This window comes from Globicephala melas, chromosome 5 (genome assembly GCF_963455315.2).
Source record: "Globicephala melas chromosome 5, mGloMel1.2, whole genome shotgun sequence".
NCBI lineage: Eukaryota > Metazoa > Chordata > Mammalia > Artiodactyla > Delphinidae > Globicephala > Globicephala melas.
The window spans coordinates 63,635,003-63,651,027 of record NC_083318.1 but is presented as its reverse complement, the minus strand read 5'-3'; the positions used below and the strand labels follow the sequence as shown (position 1 = coordinate 63,651,027).

At 35.4% G+C, this 16,025-nt stretch overlaps 1 protein-coding gene across 3 annotated transcripts in view; it reads left to right on the top strand.

Moving 5' to 3' along the window:
• The window catches only part of RFC1 (replication factor C subunit 1), an 80,427-nt gene that overhangs the window by 20,664 nt on the left and 43,738 nt on the right, over positions 1-16,025 (top strand). For all 3 annotated transcript variants that reach the window (XM_030881066.3, XM_030881061.3, XM_030881062.3), the window contains exons 3-4: positions 279-354; positions 3,245-3,367. In XM_030881066.3, coding sequence (XP_030736926.1) covers positions 279-354; positions 3,245-3,367 — 199 coding nt within the window. The remainder of the gene's footprint in view (positions 1-278; positions 355-3,244; positions 3,368-16,025) is intronic.

The window sequence follows — 16,025 nt, the reverse complement described above, 5'->3', positions numbered from 1 at the left end:
TTTAGCCTAATTTGGGCATTACTGACATTTGGGGCAGGATAATTCTTCGTTGTGGAGATAATTCTTCGTTGTCCTGTGCATTGCAGGATGTTTAGTAGTATCCCTCGTCTACCCACTATATGCCAGTAACACCCTCACCCCAGTTATTACAAGCAGAAATGTTTCCTGGGGGGGCAGCGTTCCTCTAGTTGTGAACTATTGAGCCCAAATCTAATGAGGAAAAAACAGCTAAGTTATATGGTCTTCTCTGTGTTCTAATTATACTGTGATGTTTATAGGTAAATCGTTCTTGTAAAGAAGATGACTTCAAACAGAAGCAACCAAACAAGAAAAAGAGGATCATCTATGATTCAGGTAATATTTCTTTTGAGGAGCTTTCAAGTTTAAAAACTATTTTATATCTGTTAGAACAGTGTTTTCCAGACTGATGTTCTGAGACACACAGCTCTCTATGATGTTAACAGGTGCTGTGAGAAGAGGGTTCTATGTTCTAGTAAAGTTGAAAACAACTTTATTACACTACAGAATTTATCAGAGCCGAAATATGTTAATATATTAAAGTTTTGTTCGGGAGGGGAGATAGTATATACAGCATGTCTGAAACTTACTTTGAATATGGTATGTTAATTTTTTTAAATATTCATATTAACTTCTCTTTCAGCTGAGGTTCTTAGAAACTGAATTTGAAAAATAGTGCCGTAAAATGTTGCTTTAGAAACAAAGATCTAAAATATAATTTTTGTGCTTTTGATCTGGTCCTTTTTTGTTGCAGTTAAAAAGGAACAAACACAATTTAAAAACTTGGAATATACAGTTGACCCTTGAATAATGCAAGGGTTGGGGCTTCAACCCCCCTTGTAGTTGAAAATCTGCATATAACTTGACTCCCTGCAAAACTTAAGTACTAATGGCCTACTGCTGATCAGAAGCCTTGTCAATAACATAAAAAGTCAATTAATACATATTTTGTATGTTATATATATATTTTTACTATATTCTTACAATAAGTAAGCTAGAGAAAAGAAAGTGTTATTAAGAGAATCTTAAGGCAGAGAAAATACCTTTACAGTACTGTACTGTGTTTTTGATACCGTAAGTTTATGTCATCTGTTTACAAGATGAATCATCTCTTAGTACCTACATCAACATTGTCTAATATGATACAAAAGACTGTAGATGTTATATGTATTACTAATGCTAAACATCAAAAATGAAAAGATAATGTGAAAAGGAAGTTCGTATTTATTTACAGATACAACGATTCATACATTAATAATGAAGAAGCAGCAGTATGATTGCTTTATGGTAGCCTAGTGGTGTTGATACAATTGCTTCATGATAGCCTAGCCTATGCACTAATGAATGAATCTGTTATAAAATTTTGGCATACAGTATTACAGTCATATTCATAATACAGTATTGGAAACATTGTTACATTAAAAAAAACTCACCTGTGATGATAGATAGGCTGATATGCAGTTTCTCCAGTTATAGAGAGGCATACTGTATAGTAATGTGATTCTTTGAAAGCAAAGTTACAAAACAGAAAACTAACACATTAATTTTATATTAAAGATCACCTTATACCTATGTAGGGATAGACTAGTATCTACATATATTTTATGCATTCATAACATACTTTTTAATTAACTTTTTCGATATTTCTAGGCTACGTGGTTTGTCTCTTTTTTCAAATTGTTGCAAATCTCCAAAAGCTTTTCCAATGTATTTATTGAAAAAAATCTGTGTATAAGTAGACATGTGCAATTCAAACCCATGTTCAAGGATCAACTATCCTTTTAAGATAGGGAACATACACTTTTATGCATGCCTTTTATGATATGTTAAAATAATAGTAGAACTCAGGAAGTTTTAGGTTTTGCTTTTTTTGGAGAAGATCTATTTGGTATGAATTCTTAAAGTTAGAAATGTAACCTAAGGAAGCATTTATAGATTGTTAGGATTTTGACAGTGGTAGCAAAGATTCTGACTCATTTTCTAAAAGTACTTGAGTGTTTATCGTGAGTCTTTTACTGCTGTATAGAATTGTAAAGAATTTGAAATAAGTACATATCACCATTTCTCAGGAGTTTCCATCTTTTGGGAGAGTGGAAATTTAATTGTTTGATACATTTTAGAACAATATGAGACAGGATTTAAAAATGCATGGTGAGAGGAAGAGGAAGGACACTAAAGTTTCTGAAACTCCTCTATTGTGTACCAGACGTATACTAGGTATTTATACTTTGTCTTGATTTATATTTAAGTGCTCTGGGTGATTAGATTGTGGTAGACAGATTAATGGCCCCCAAAGATGTCCACACCCTAGTTACTAGAACCTGTGTATATGTTAGGTTACGTGGCAAAAGGGAATTAAAATTGTAGGTGACATTAAGGTTGATAATCAGATGACCTTAAAGTAGGGAGATTATCTGGATGGGCCCAATGTGGTCACAAAGAAGAGGAAGGCAGAAGAAGAGATTTAGAGAGAGATTGACTATGGAAGAAGGTTAGAGAATTAGAGAGATGGCAGCATGAGAAGGACTTTGCCTAATGTTGCAGGCTTTGAAGATGGAGGAAGTGGGAGCCATGAGCTAAGGAATGCTAGCAGTCACTAGAAACTAGAAAGGTGAGGAAATGGATTCTTCCCTATAGTATCCAGAAAGGATCACAGCCATCCTGATGCTTGATTTTAGCCCAGTGAGACCCAAATTGGATTTCCAGCCTCCAGAACAGTGAGATAATACATTTGTGTTGGTTTGTTGTTTTTTTTGGCTGCTTCATGCGGCATGCGAGATCTTAGTTCCCTGACCAGGGATAGAACCCGTGACCCCTGCAGTGGAAGCATGGAGTCCTAACCACTGGACCACCGGCGAATTCCCCATTTGTGTTGTTTTAAGCCACTAAGTTTGTGGTGATTTGTCACAGCAGCAACAGAAAAGTAATACAAAGGCTTAACACTGGATAGAAGGCAACCTATGAGAATTTATAAAAGAGATTTGCCTTGAAAAGGGTCTTGAGGAATTGGTTAATAATAACCGCTTTAAGGGAATTCCGTGGTGGTCCAGTGGTTAGGACTTGGTGCTTTTACTGCTGTGGGCCCAGGTTTGATCCCTGGTCGGAGAACTAAGATCCTGAAAGATGGATGGCACAGCCAAAAAACAAACAAAACAAAAAAACCCACTTTAAAAACACACTATATTATACTATTTCTTTTCAAAGTTTTAATTTTCCTCTCATTTAGATTCAGAATCAGAGGAGACAGTGCAGGTAAAAAACTCCAAAAAGCGACCAGAAAAATTGCCACTGTCTTCTAAACCTGCTAAAATTCGACACCAGGATCCTGTTACATACATTTCAGAAACAGGTAAGGGTACCGAATATGTTTATTGTTTTAGAAAAAAGCGCAGTGTGTGTTATGTTCTTGAGCTTCTCGTTGGTATCTAAATGTACCTCCTTCACTTTGAACTGAATTTCTGTTGCCTTTTTTGGTTTGTTGAATTATATTTACCAGGGGAAGGTTGTAATTATCTTTGGCATTTTCTGTGAGTTAAGGGCCAATTACAGGGGAATTGGTTCTTAGAATTTTTTTAAAGTGCTGTATATTGAAGCATATATGTTGAAGCTCTGTCTTGAATCATATATTCAAATATTATTGGGTTGTTTTAAAACTTTTTAATGTAAGTTTTTTTATCTTGGGTGTTAAAGTCATAACAATCTAAGTATATAATGACTATTCATATTTGTGCTTTATAATCTAGCGCAGATGTGACCTAAATTCCTTATATTCTCTGGTGACACAAAAGATTTTAGCATTGGCTTTAAAAAAAAATGATTGTTATTGTATTTATATTTATTTGAGCTGTTTTGAGTGGTCAGAAAATAAGACATTTATAAATGTACACTAATCTTAAGATATCATAGTATAAATAATTGTTTCATAGATAGTATTCTTTTATGGTGAGGAACCCTGAATTATATTGTCATCTTAGGAAAAAACACTTAGATGGGTTCATTATAAAGTCATTTAGATTTTAGCATTGTTAACTCCTAGAGGAGACCATCTTCAAATTCACAGAACCTGTTTTATCAGTTCCTATATAGAAATTGCTTAAAGGGGCCATGAGAGCATCTGATACCTCATTAGTTTGTTCATCTTAAGGAAAACCTCTGACACCATTATTTTTAGCACTCTGCTACTTGTATTGCTAGTGAAGTGAATACACCTGGTTTGAAGAGGCAGGGTAAAAACCACAATTATTTTGACACAGCATGTTACAACTTACATTCAACAGACATTTATTGATTATCTTTTCTGTCCTAGATACTAGGTGCTGGGATACAAAGATGATTAAAGACTCCTAAGTACTATAGGAATTGCCTGAGGCTGCAATATACAATAGTCAGGGAGAGGGCTTCATGGAGAGGGTAAGATTTGATCTAACCCTTGATGGATGAGCCCATGATGGAGGGAAAGAACATGTGTGGTTAATAAGATGGGATTATTTAAAGCACAGCATCCAGCACAAGGCTTGATGTATTCGCAGGACACTGAAGAGATTGCTTGCCCACATGATGAGGAATAATGAGAGGTGATGAAGCCAGTTTAGGGAAGATCTTGAAAGCTAGGCAGAGGAATTCCACATAGCAGGGAAAAGGGAACCATTAAAGTTTTTGAACAGATATAGAATGATGAAAATAGTATTTAAGAGTGATTGCTAGTATTTAAGAGTGATTGCGAGTATTTAAGGTGGGAAGGAGAATAGAAAAATCATAATTGGGGAGGCTGAGGCATTTATGGTAATCTACGAGTGAAGTAATGAGAGTCTTAAAAGTTAGCAATAGTTAGGGACTGATCTATAAACATTTTGGGGATGAGTTATAGGTTAGGTTTTTGGATTACCTATGGGCTTCATTCAGCCATGCTATCTATGGTTTACTATTAGGATAATTAGAGAGCTGATGTTATTAGCATGCTTACATGTAAAATTTTTTTATTTTTTAACATCAACTTTATTGAGATATAATTCACATACCATACAATTAACCTTTAATGGTTTTTTTAATATAATTAAAAATTTTTTATTTTATTTATTTATTTTTGACTGCGTTGGGTCTTTGCTGCTGCATGCGGGCTTTCTCTAGTTGCAGCGAGCGGGGGCTACTCTTGTTGCGGTACGCTGGCTTCTCATTGCAGTTGCTTCTCTTGTTGCGAAGCACGGGCTCTAGGCGCGCAGCGTCAGTAGTTGTGGGGCGTGGGCTCAATAGTTTTGGCTCGCGGGCTCTAGAGCAAAGGCTCAGTAGTTGTGGCGCACAGGCTTAGTTGCTCTGCAGCATGTGGGATCTTCCCGGACCAGGGCTCAAACCTGTGTCCCCTGCCGATTCTTAACCACTGAGCCACCAGGGAATCCCCACCTTTAATGTTTTAATGTTATTGGAATTTGCTTTCATGTATGGGCTGTTACTTGAGAGTATGAAGGTACTCATGGTAGATAAATTGGTCAGTAAGTAGGGAATGAAACAGGAAAGAAGTCCTTGAGTTGTAGAAGGAAGCTGAGACTGGAAGGTCAGAAGCCCTGCCTGGAGGGTACATCCTTAGTTCCCATCTAACAGCTGTGTGACTGGGCTAAAGGGCAGTGAGTCTGTCTCCCTTTCTGTAAAGTAGAAACACTAACTGAATAGGCTAGTTGGGAAAAAATGGGATGATGCATATGAAAGGGCCAGACCCAGTGCCTGAAACATAAATAACAGGCTGTCAAAAGGAAAAAATAAAAATGAAAGAAGCCCACAGATGAAGCTTTGTAGGCTCTCTGAAACATTTACATATTTGATAAAGTTGTTCAAATGACCAAAGAGAAAATCTAAGTGACATGAACATATTTTCTGGAAGCTGAGATAAATTTCTTCATTATGGCCTGTGGCAGATTGACTCTTGAACCTTTCTGTTCTGTTGCTAAATATCTGTTCAGGCACGTTGTGCAAATGCGCTCTTCCATTAAAAGGCTCCCTCTTACATCTGGCCACCTTTGTCAAGTTTTGAATATGTGGGAGGGATACTAAAACCAGTATGGTGATAGGTTTATTATGTAACTGAAGGTGGTGTGATCAAGCTTTCCAGTGACACCCTGAAAACGTCAAAGTTAGTGTGCAGACAGCGATGGCCTTCAACTGTGGATCAAGGCTATCGTTATCTTGTGATTTTAGGTACACAGAAGGGTCAAACAATTTAAGCTCTGATCACAGGTTTTCTTTAACATGGGACTGTTTATTTCAGACCAGGTATTTTCGAATGTTATTTTCTGAAAAGATAACTAACTATCATCTTATCTGAAATTTTTATGACCATTAGACAGTATTTATATCACCCTGCCAAGGGTATGTACATGTGAAAGTGAATGTTGTCATCTTGTCTTAGCAAAAATTCTTGGGGTACAGTATATCTATCTCATATGATGTTCAGTATTACATAGTATTCTGCTTTTTCCTGGATTTGAGATACAGGAAAGAAGTTAGCTGTTTTTTTGCCTGTTTTATCTTCTCATACTTTTTTATGCCTTGGAGTGATAGGTGAATGGGAGAAAAGCCCTTTTCCTTCCCATCATAAAAGAGAATGAGACGGTTAAAAAGAAGTCTGCAATAAAATTAGCATAATAAAATCAGAAATATAATGAGTTTCACAAAAAGAAAAGTGCAGCTTCTTGAAATTAATAAACTAACTAGAAATTTCTTGACCATAAAATAATTCTTTTATTCTTTTTTTAAAGCTAAAACTACATACAAAATTTCAATGCTGGTTATGAATAAGTATTCATATTGTAGAAATAAATATTTATCAGTATATTGGGACTTGCCTGGAGGTCCAGTGGTTAAGACTTCATGCTTCCAATTCTGGGGGCATGGGTTCGATCCTTGGTAAGGGGAACTAAGATCCCACATGCCACGTGGCCAAAAAAAAAAAAAAAAAACCCACAACAACAATTTATCAGTATAAGGTTAAATAAAATATTTGTGGTAATAAAATCGTACTTTTTTTTTTTTTGGAGTTTGGAGCTTCTTGTGGAAAAGGATTATATGAGATGATTCAGTTTTAAAAACCTGTTAATTCCAAAAGAAACAATTTTCTTTACTATTCCATATTTTATCTTTTATAAACCAACTGTTTTTTTTCCTTACAGCATAGCATGCGTAGTGTTTAAGAACATGAGCTCTTGAGTAAAACCTCCTGCCTGGGTTAAACCTTCATTTACCTTTCCCTGTGTCTTAGTTTTCTTGTTTGTAAAATGGGGTATTACTAGTACCTACATCAGAGGCCTTTGTGCTTGATCAAATGAGATAATGCTTGAAAAGCAATTAAAATAGTGTCTGTCACATTACTGAAATGCTCAGTAAGTATTAACTGTTATTATTATATTTTGACCTGATCGTACACCTACATCTGCCTTGAAGATTATGCTAAAGACATTTGCTTTTGCTTAGATACTTAGGGCTTTTTTTGATTATATAACTGTGCTTTAGAAATTTAGAAATTGTATTTGGCCCACTTATGTTATAGATGTTCTTTGTCCAGTATGGGAACTACTACATGTGGCTGTTGAGCACTTGAAATATGATTAGCCCCAATTCAGAATGTTTTACTTGTGAAGTATAGATTTCAAAGACTTACTACAAAAAAAAAGGATAAATTATCTTATTAATAATTTTTTAGCATTGATTACATGTTTAAATAATAATCTAAATATGTTAGGATAAGTGAAATATATTATTAAAATTAATTTCATCTGTTTCTTTTTCCTTTTTAAAAAGGTGGCTTGCATTTTATTCCTGTTGCACAGTGCTTTATAAACAATGAGAAACATACTTAGGAAATAACCTTACTTTATTTATTTATTTTAAAATATTTATTTATTTATTTACTTTGGGTGTACTGGGTCTTAGTTGCTCCATGTGGGCTCTTAGTTGTGGCCTGTGGACTTCTTAGTTGTGGCATGCATGTGGAATCTAGTTCCCCGACTAGGGATCGAACCTGGGCCCCCTGTGTTGGGAGTGCAGAGTCTTACCCACTGGACCACCAAGGAAGTCTTGGAAATAACCTAACTTTAGAAAATAATCTACTAAGCAACTATACTCCAATAAAAATTAATTTAAAAAGTTAAAAAAGAAAAGAAAATAACCTACTTAACCTACTTCAGGTGCCTTTGGTTGTACTATTACACAGTTCTTTAGGCTATATTGTTATACAGATCTTTAGGCTTATCATTTAGCTCCATGACACACTTTTCATCATCACTTTGTTTGATTAAATTTGTCTTCTATTATGTATTGATTTTTTTAAAGATTTTTTTTGATGCGGACTATTTTTAAAGTCTTTGTTGGATTTGTTACAGTATTGCTTCGGTTTTATGTTTTGGTTTTTTGACCGCAAGGCATGTGAGATCTTAGCTCCCCGACCAGGGATCGAACCTGCACCCCCCTGCATTGGAAGGCAAAGTCTTAACCACTGGACTGCCAGGGAAGTCCCTTACTGATTTTTAAAGTACTTTAACTACATTAGTTTCTCATATTACAGGAAAAGGAAAAAAATCGCTTATACATATCTTCATAGCTAACCATTGACTGTAGTAAAATGTTCTTGTAGGTTGGTAAAAATCCAAATACGTGTTGTACTGGGTAAATATGTTTACTTTTAGTTGTTTAATGAAGTGAGAGACCTTGAGTTTTGTTTGACACAGGTGACCTTTTATTATGCGGTTTCATCAGGGGCTGCTTGTGTTTGGTTGAAAATGGTGGGGCTTTTCCCAATCTTGAGAATTGTTTATGACGGGTAATTTAAAAAAAGTTTTTATTGGTGTATAGTTGATTTACAATGTTGTGTTAGTTTCACGTGTACAGCAAAGTGAATATATGCGCATATATATATGTCTCCACTCATTTTTAGATTCTTTTCCCATACAGGTCATAACAGAATATTGAGTCTAGTTCCCTGTGCTATACAGTAGGTCCTTATTAGTTATCTCTTTTATACATAGTAGTGTGTACATGTCAATCCCAATCTCCCAATTTATTCCCTCCCCACTTCCCCCCTGGGTAACCATAAGTTTGTTTTCTACATCTGTGACTCTTTTTCTGTTTTGTAAATAAGTTCATCTGTACCATTTTTTTGGATTCCACATATAAGCAATATCATGTGATATTTGTCTTTGTCTGATTTACTTCATTTAGTATGACAATCTCTGGGTCCATCCGTGTTGTGGCAAATGGCATTATTTCATTCTTTTTTATGGCTGCGTAGTATTCCATCATATATATATGTACCACGTCTTTTTATCCACTCCTCTGTCAGTGGACATTTAGGTTGCTTCCATGTCTTGGCTATTGTAAATAATGGTGCAATGAACATTGGGGTGCATGCATCTTTTCAAATTATGGTTTTCTCCAGATATATGCCCAGGAGTGGGATTGCCAGATAATATGGTAGTTTTATATGTAATTTTTTAAGGAACCTCCTTACTGTTCTCCATAATGGTTGTACCAGTTTACATTCCCACCAACAGTGTAGGAGGGTTTCCTTTTCTCCACACTTTCTCCATCTCTCTACCCCCTCTTCAGCATTTGTTATTTGTAGACTTTTTTTTTTTTTTTTTTTTTTGCGGTACGCAGGCCTCTCACTGCTGTGGCCCCTCCTGTTGCGGAGCACAGGCTCCGGACGTGCAGGCTCAGCGGCCATGGCTCACCGGCCCAGCCGCTCCGTGGCATGTGGGGTCTTCCCAGACCGGGGCACGAACCCGTGTCCCCTGTGTCGGCAGGCGGACTCTCAACCACTGCGCCACCAGGGAAGCCCTATAGACTTTTTAATGATGGCTATTCTGACTGGTGTGAGGTGGTACCTCATTGTTGTTTTGATTTGCGTTTCTCTAGTAATTAGTGATGTTGAGCATCTTTTCATGTGATTTTTGGCCCTCTTTATGTCTTCTTTGGAGAAATGTCTATTTAGATCTTCTGCCGATGTTCTGATTGAGCTGTTTTTTTTTTTCTATATTGTATTAAAAAAAGTCCAAACAGGAGCTGTTTGTATATTTTGGAGATTAATCCCTTGTTCGTTGCTTCATTTACAAATATTTTCTCCCATTCTGTGGGTTGTTATGACCGGTAATTTTTATTGAGCATATAATTCCATAGGCTGATAGTGTTCTTGAAGTTATAATTATTTTGGGGACATTAAGTGGGAAAAAATTGGGAATGTGCTGTTCTCCAGGTTACCATGTAATATCAGTGACTTGTGACTCGGGAAAATAGCAGCAGAAAATATTATTGGGGAATGTGTGTGCTAATTTTTAGTGACATACAGCTTTGTGTACCAGATAAATAAGAATAGATTTCTGTATAGGATAGAGAACTTCTCTTAGATATTTTCAGGGAAACCCAGTGTGGCTGAGACAGAGAATTTCCTTGAAGTGAGAGGAAACCTAAGAACTGTGTATTATATTTCTTTCATTATACTTGTGCAAAAATTAATATGGATTTAAAATCAATATTAAAAAATTAATAATACTATTAATATTTATAGTTTTTATAAGACTATAAAAGAAACTAAGTTTAGATTTTTGAGGATGAGTATTTAGATTAATATTATTCAGAATTTCCTAAGTAACACATTCTCACTGAAAAAGAAACAATTCAGATAAAAAATGTTCCATTCCTTCATCCATCCCTTTTGCCTTACATAGCTATATAAATTTAAAAAATATATATATACACACATGTATATTTACATATATACACGTATTTGAGAGTGGCATCTTGTAACATTTCTGCAGCTTGCTTTTTCATAACTTAATGTCTCCTTCCCTTCCTCCTTCCTTCTCTCCTTTTCTCCCCTCCCTCCCTCCCCACCCCTCAGCCTCTCTCTCTTTCAATACAGAAAGATTCCTATCTCATTCTTTTAAACTTCTGCATAGTGAATTTTAATGGTATGCATTTAATTTTTCTCATACTCTTATTTTGGATATTGGATTATTGATGTGAACATACTTGTTTATGCTTCATTGTAATAGAACATATTTAGCCATCAATAAGTGGACAATTCACAATGAAGAATATTATCACTTAAAAGAGAATAGAATTTCTTGAGGTTAAGTGGCATTTGTTTTAAGGGTGTAGTTTATTCACCTATATTATAAAGAATAGAAGGGGGTTCCACTTTGTGCTTCTCAGGTCCAGAAAAGGGACTTTATGTTTATCCTTATTAAATTTTTTTGCTGAAAATTTTTTTCTGAAACTCTTACGTTTTTATCTTGTTAGCTTCCAGGGTTTTGTATTCTGATTCTGTCATCTTTTTTTTTTTTAATTTTACATTTGAATATTTTCATTTAACAATATTAAATTCTCACTGATTTATTTATTTAACAAACGCGATTGTTCACTGTTTGTGCCCAACAGCATACTGGACAATCTATGAAATAGATAAGAGAATAAAGTTCAGCCCTGTCCTCAAGGGCTTAAATTCTACTGGGGAGATAAGCCTTTTACATAAAAATTATAATACAAGGAAAGAATTAACAGTGATAAAAATATCTTCCAAGGATATTTGGGCATGAGAGAGGTAACTTTTATTTTGGAAGTTCAGGAAACATTTCCTGGGAGAGAGAGAAATTTGAGATAAACATCAAAGGTTTTGGTAGGATTTAACATGGAGATTTAGGTATTGTGTATACTAGAAAGGAGAATAATGTGAAGTTTGGAAATCAGTAGTGCTGTTTCATGTGCATTATTCACTACTTTCTAACTTTATAGAAAGAGGAAAATCTACTTTAAAAAATTCAATTTATAAACTTTCACAGATTTACTTACACCAGATTAATACTACCTAGTATTGTATCGTACCTTGTATTTTCTTAATTACAGTATCATCTGTTTAGGAATCTCTTACTTTACTTGAAACCTCTGTGTCCATGTGAAAGGCAGGGAGAATTCGACCTTAATAATGTCAACATAAATTTTGTCTTGTATACTATTATAAATTTTTTCCAAAACACTTTTATACTGACTTCATGGAATGGAATAACATTATTTATTGTATGGCTTATATTTCCTATCTGTCTCATTTGATCTTCAAAACTACCTTATATCAGAGCTGACTTGCTTTAAGAAAACTTACTCTTAAAGAATCAATTTTCAATCTAAGGTTGCACAAAGCTTCAGTGTGAAAGAATCCTGTAGTTCTTTGGATGCCCCTCATCCACTTATTTTTTATATCATCTGATTTCATATCTTCTACAGATCTGATAAACCTATCTGTGTATTTCTTTCTGAATCATTAGTAAAACTGTTTAGTATTAAGGGACATGTAAAGAAACCTTTTTCAAAATTGACATGATCGAATATCAGCATCCTGGATACAGCTTTTCAGTTTCTTCTGAAGAGCTTTGCAATTAGTTATGAATCTCAGAAACCACTGTTACGTATCTTGTATTTCTCCATCTTGCCATAAATCAGTGCTTCTTAATCAAGGGTGATTTTGCCTTGCAGCAAAAAATCTGGCATATCTGGAGTGCTATTTTTGGTCATCACAACTGGCGGATGCTGCGGCATCTAGTTGGTAGAGGCCAGAGTTGCTACTACACATCCTACAGTGCACCAGAGAGCCCCCTACAACAATTATTTGGCTCAAGATGTCAATAATGCAGAGGTTAAAAACCCTGCCGTAGCCTATCGGAAGACAATTTGGTAGATGCTTTGTTACAGTCCAGACATCCCTGTTTCTAATATTCATCTCATCTGCTAGTCCTAAAGAATAAATGATGGCTCAGGCCAGCATAGTTTAATCTCAGTGAATCTCTGTCTGCTTCTGTTAAATACTCTCTTTTTGGTTTTTGTTTGTTTTTTATTTTAATTTTTTATTGAAGTATAGTTGATTTATAATGTGTTAATTTCTGCTATACAGCAAAGTAATTCAGTTATACATATATGTACATTCTTTTTCATATTCTTTTCCATTATGGTTTATCACAGGATACTGAATATAGCTTACTGTGCTATACAGTAGGACCTTGTTGTTTATCTATTCTATATATAATAGTTTGCATCTGCTAACCCCAAACTCCCGCTCCATCCCTCCCTCACCCCCCTCCCCCTTGGCAACAACAAGTCTGTTCTCTATGTCTGTGAGTCTGTTTCTGTTTTGTAGATGAGTTCATTTGTGTCATTTTAGATTCCACATATAAGTGGTATCATATGGTATTCATCTTTCTCTTTCTGACTTACTTCAGTTAGTATGATAATCTCTAGTTGCATCCATGTTGCTGCAAATGGCATTATTTCATTCTTTTTTATGGCTGAGTAGTATTCCATTGTGTATATGTACCACATCTTTATCCATTCATCTGTCGATGGACATTTAGTTTGTTTCCATGTCTTGGCTGTTGTGAATAGTGCTGCTGTGAACACTGGGGTGCATGTATCTTTCTGAATTATAGTTTTGTCAGATATATGCCCAGAAGTGGGATTGCTGGTTCATACGGTAGTTCTATTTTTAGTTTTCTGAGAAACCTCCATGCTGTTTTCCATAGTGGTTGCACCAACTTACATTCCCACCAATAGTGTAGAAGGGTTCCCTTTTCTCCACCCCCTCTTCAGAATTTGTTATTTGTTGACTTTTTAATGATGGCCATTCTAACTGGTGTGAGGTGATATCTCATTGTAGTTTTGATTTGCATTTCTCTAATAGCCATGTTGAGCATCTTTTCATGTGACTGTTGGCTATCTGTAAATACTCTCTTTTTGCCCTGCTCTTGATATTGTTGTGTAGAACTGTAACCAAACCTTTCTCCTTCTATATTTCTGTAGTTGGGGATCTGCCTTTTTCTTTTCGACAATTAGGACTCCACTTCTCCTCTTTAATCTTTAGAGACTTCTTCCATTTTATATGATGATTCAAGGTCACTGATATCCTTTAGCAAGTTCATTCCCAAATTCATTTTGACTGAAGCATCATTATAAGAGCTAGGTGCTTTCTTGTAGTCTTTTTTCCCTAGTTTGCTCTTCAGTCCCCTTTCAGTAGTGCATATTATGAGACCTGAAAAAAAATTCAGTGGCATATGAAGAAGGAGAACTGAAAAGGACATAGTGAATAATGAAGCACTAGAGTATCTGGAATGATTATTGAGTGTCTGAAACATCTTTGAAAATGAACAGACTTGTTTTCTGGTGACACATATTTTGTTGTCAGGTACTTGTGAAAGTATGAGAGATACAGGATTGTATTCGAGAATGCTAAGGAAGTAGGATTATGTTATGAAAATGTCATTAAGCACTAATGAAACAGTATACAGGTGATTTATACTTGGTCTTAGCATAGAAACCAGCATTGTTATGTCCTCTCATGTGCGGGGAAGTGGAATGTGAATGGAAATGGTGAATCGCATTGCTGAACCACTCCCTTAACTCTTCCGGTCAGTCGAGTTTTCCTTCTGTTGCCGGTTTCATGCTTTAGAGTTGTAAGAAGCTCTGGATAATGTACCTGTGGCTAGTTGTCTAAGCCCTCCCTCCCCTAACCCTGAACCTCCTTTTTCTTTTCCTGTGAGATGCAGTGGAGATGGAGGAAGGAGGTGAGTAAGTAGTAAAATGTTCCACTTTCTTCTCCTGCATTGTTTTCTTAGTAATTGAAACCAGCTGTGACTTTCCATGGACTGTTCTTCCTGCTCTGGGGAGGACTCTATGTGGTAGATAACATCACAGCACAAGCCAGTACTTTTTTCTCTTAATGATAAATATCATTACTTAGCTACCTCACTAGACCTCACGAATTATTAAGTAATTTTATTCTTAAAATATAACTGACTCCATTTGATTCTAAGAGGATTTATTGATAAAGAATCATGATATCTCTAAATTTCTTGATTAAGGATGAGCAGTTTCAGTTTTATTTCATTATACTGAAATATATCTGATTCACCACATAAATCATTCAGTGATTCACCCCAGAATGTCCGATTCTCACACCCCATAAGCGGTGCAAAGATGATATGTGTAGTTTCTTTTCCAACCACTTAATTAACAAATATTTATTGAAGATTTGGAATATGCATATGAACCTTTCTCTATGTCCACACCAAAATGACAGTTTGGATTTTTGACTCAAGGAAGTATTGAAAAGGAAGTTAGTAGAAAAAGGCTCTAAAGACTCAGATTCCCTTTTTAGTTTTTGACTTGTTGCAAAATAAATTATTTTTAATCTCTGTAACCAGATTCTCTAGGATGGTCTCCATTAATTTGGTTTCTGTGTATTTCACACTGAGGGAAAAAAATTAGAATCCCAAACTCTCAGCAGTAGGAACTTCAGAATTAGATTTTTTTAGAGACCTGCACATTATTTTCTTGCTCTTTCATTTGTTATCCTTTTAAATAAATGAATGTATCTAACTCAGAGTGGCAAAGCAATCTTCTCTTCCAGGCAATTCCTCTGCTGTATGTTGGATAATGCTAGTTTACGTGGTGATTCTTACCAAATTTGAGGTTATGTTGTATATAAATAAAAATAAATGGTGTTTTTATAAGGAGTCAGATATCCTGGGGGGAGGTTCTAAGTGTTCCGTTGCCCATGATTTTCAACTAGGTCACAGAAATTTGACTTAGATCTATTTATCATTATTTTAAGTTAATGTGAAGAAGAGAACACAGTTTTGCCTTTGGCTTCTGACAAGGCAGAACAAATTTAGGCTCATTAGGAAACAAGAACAAATGTTAAAAAAGAAAAACAACCATAACTTTATTTGGGGTGTTTCATATCTACACACTGTGTAGAATCGTAAAATATTTATTTTACATAAGGATGGTCACAGCCTTATAGTTACAGGTCCATGTAACTATAAGGACTGTGGAGAAGTTCACAAATCACAGGGCACTAAATAAGCATTAAATCAAGCAAGTCAATATTTTTTTTTCCTTTTTGCATAACTGTATTTCACTAGAATTGCTCCTGCTTTCCAAGGGGACTTGGAGAACCATTTATTTTGTGGTTAGTAGAGAAC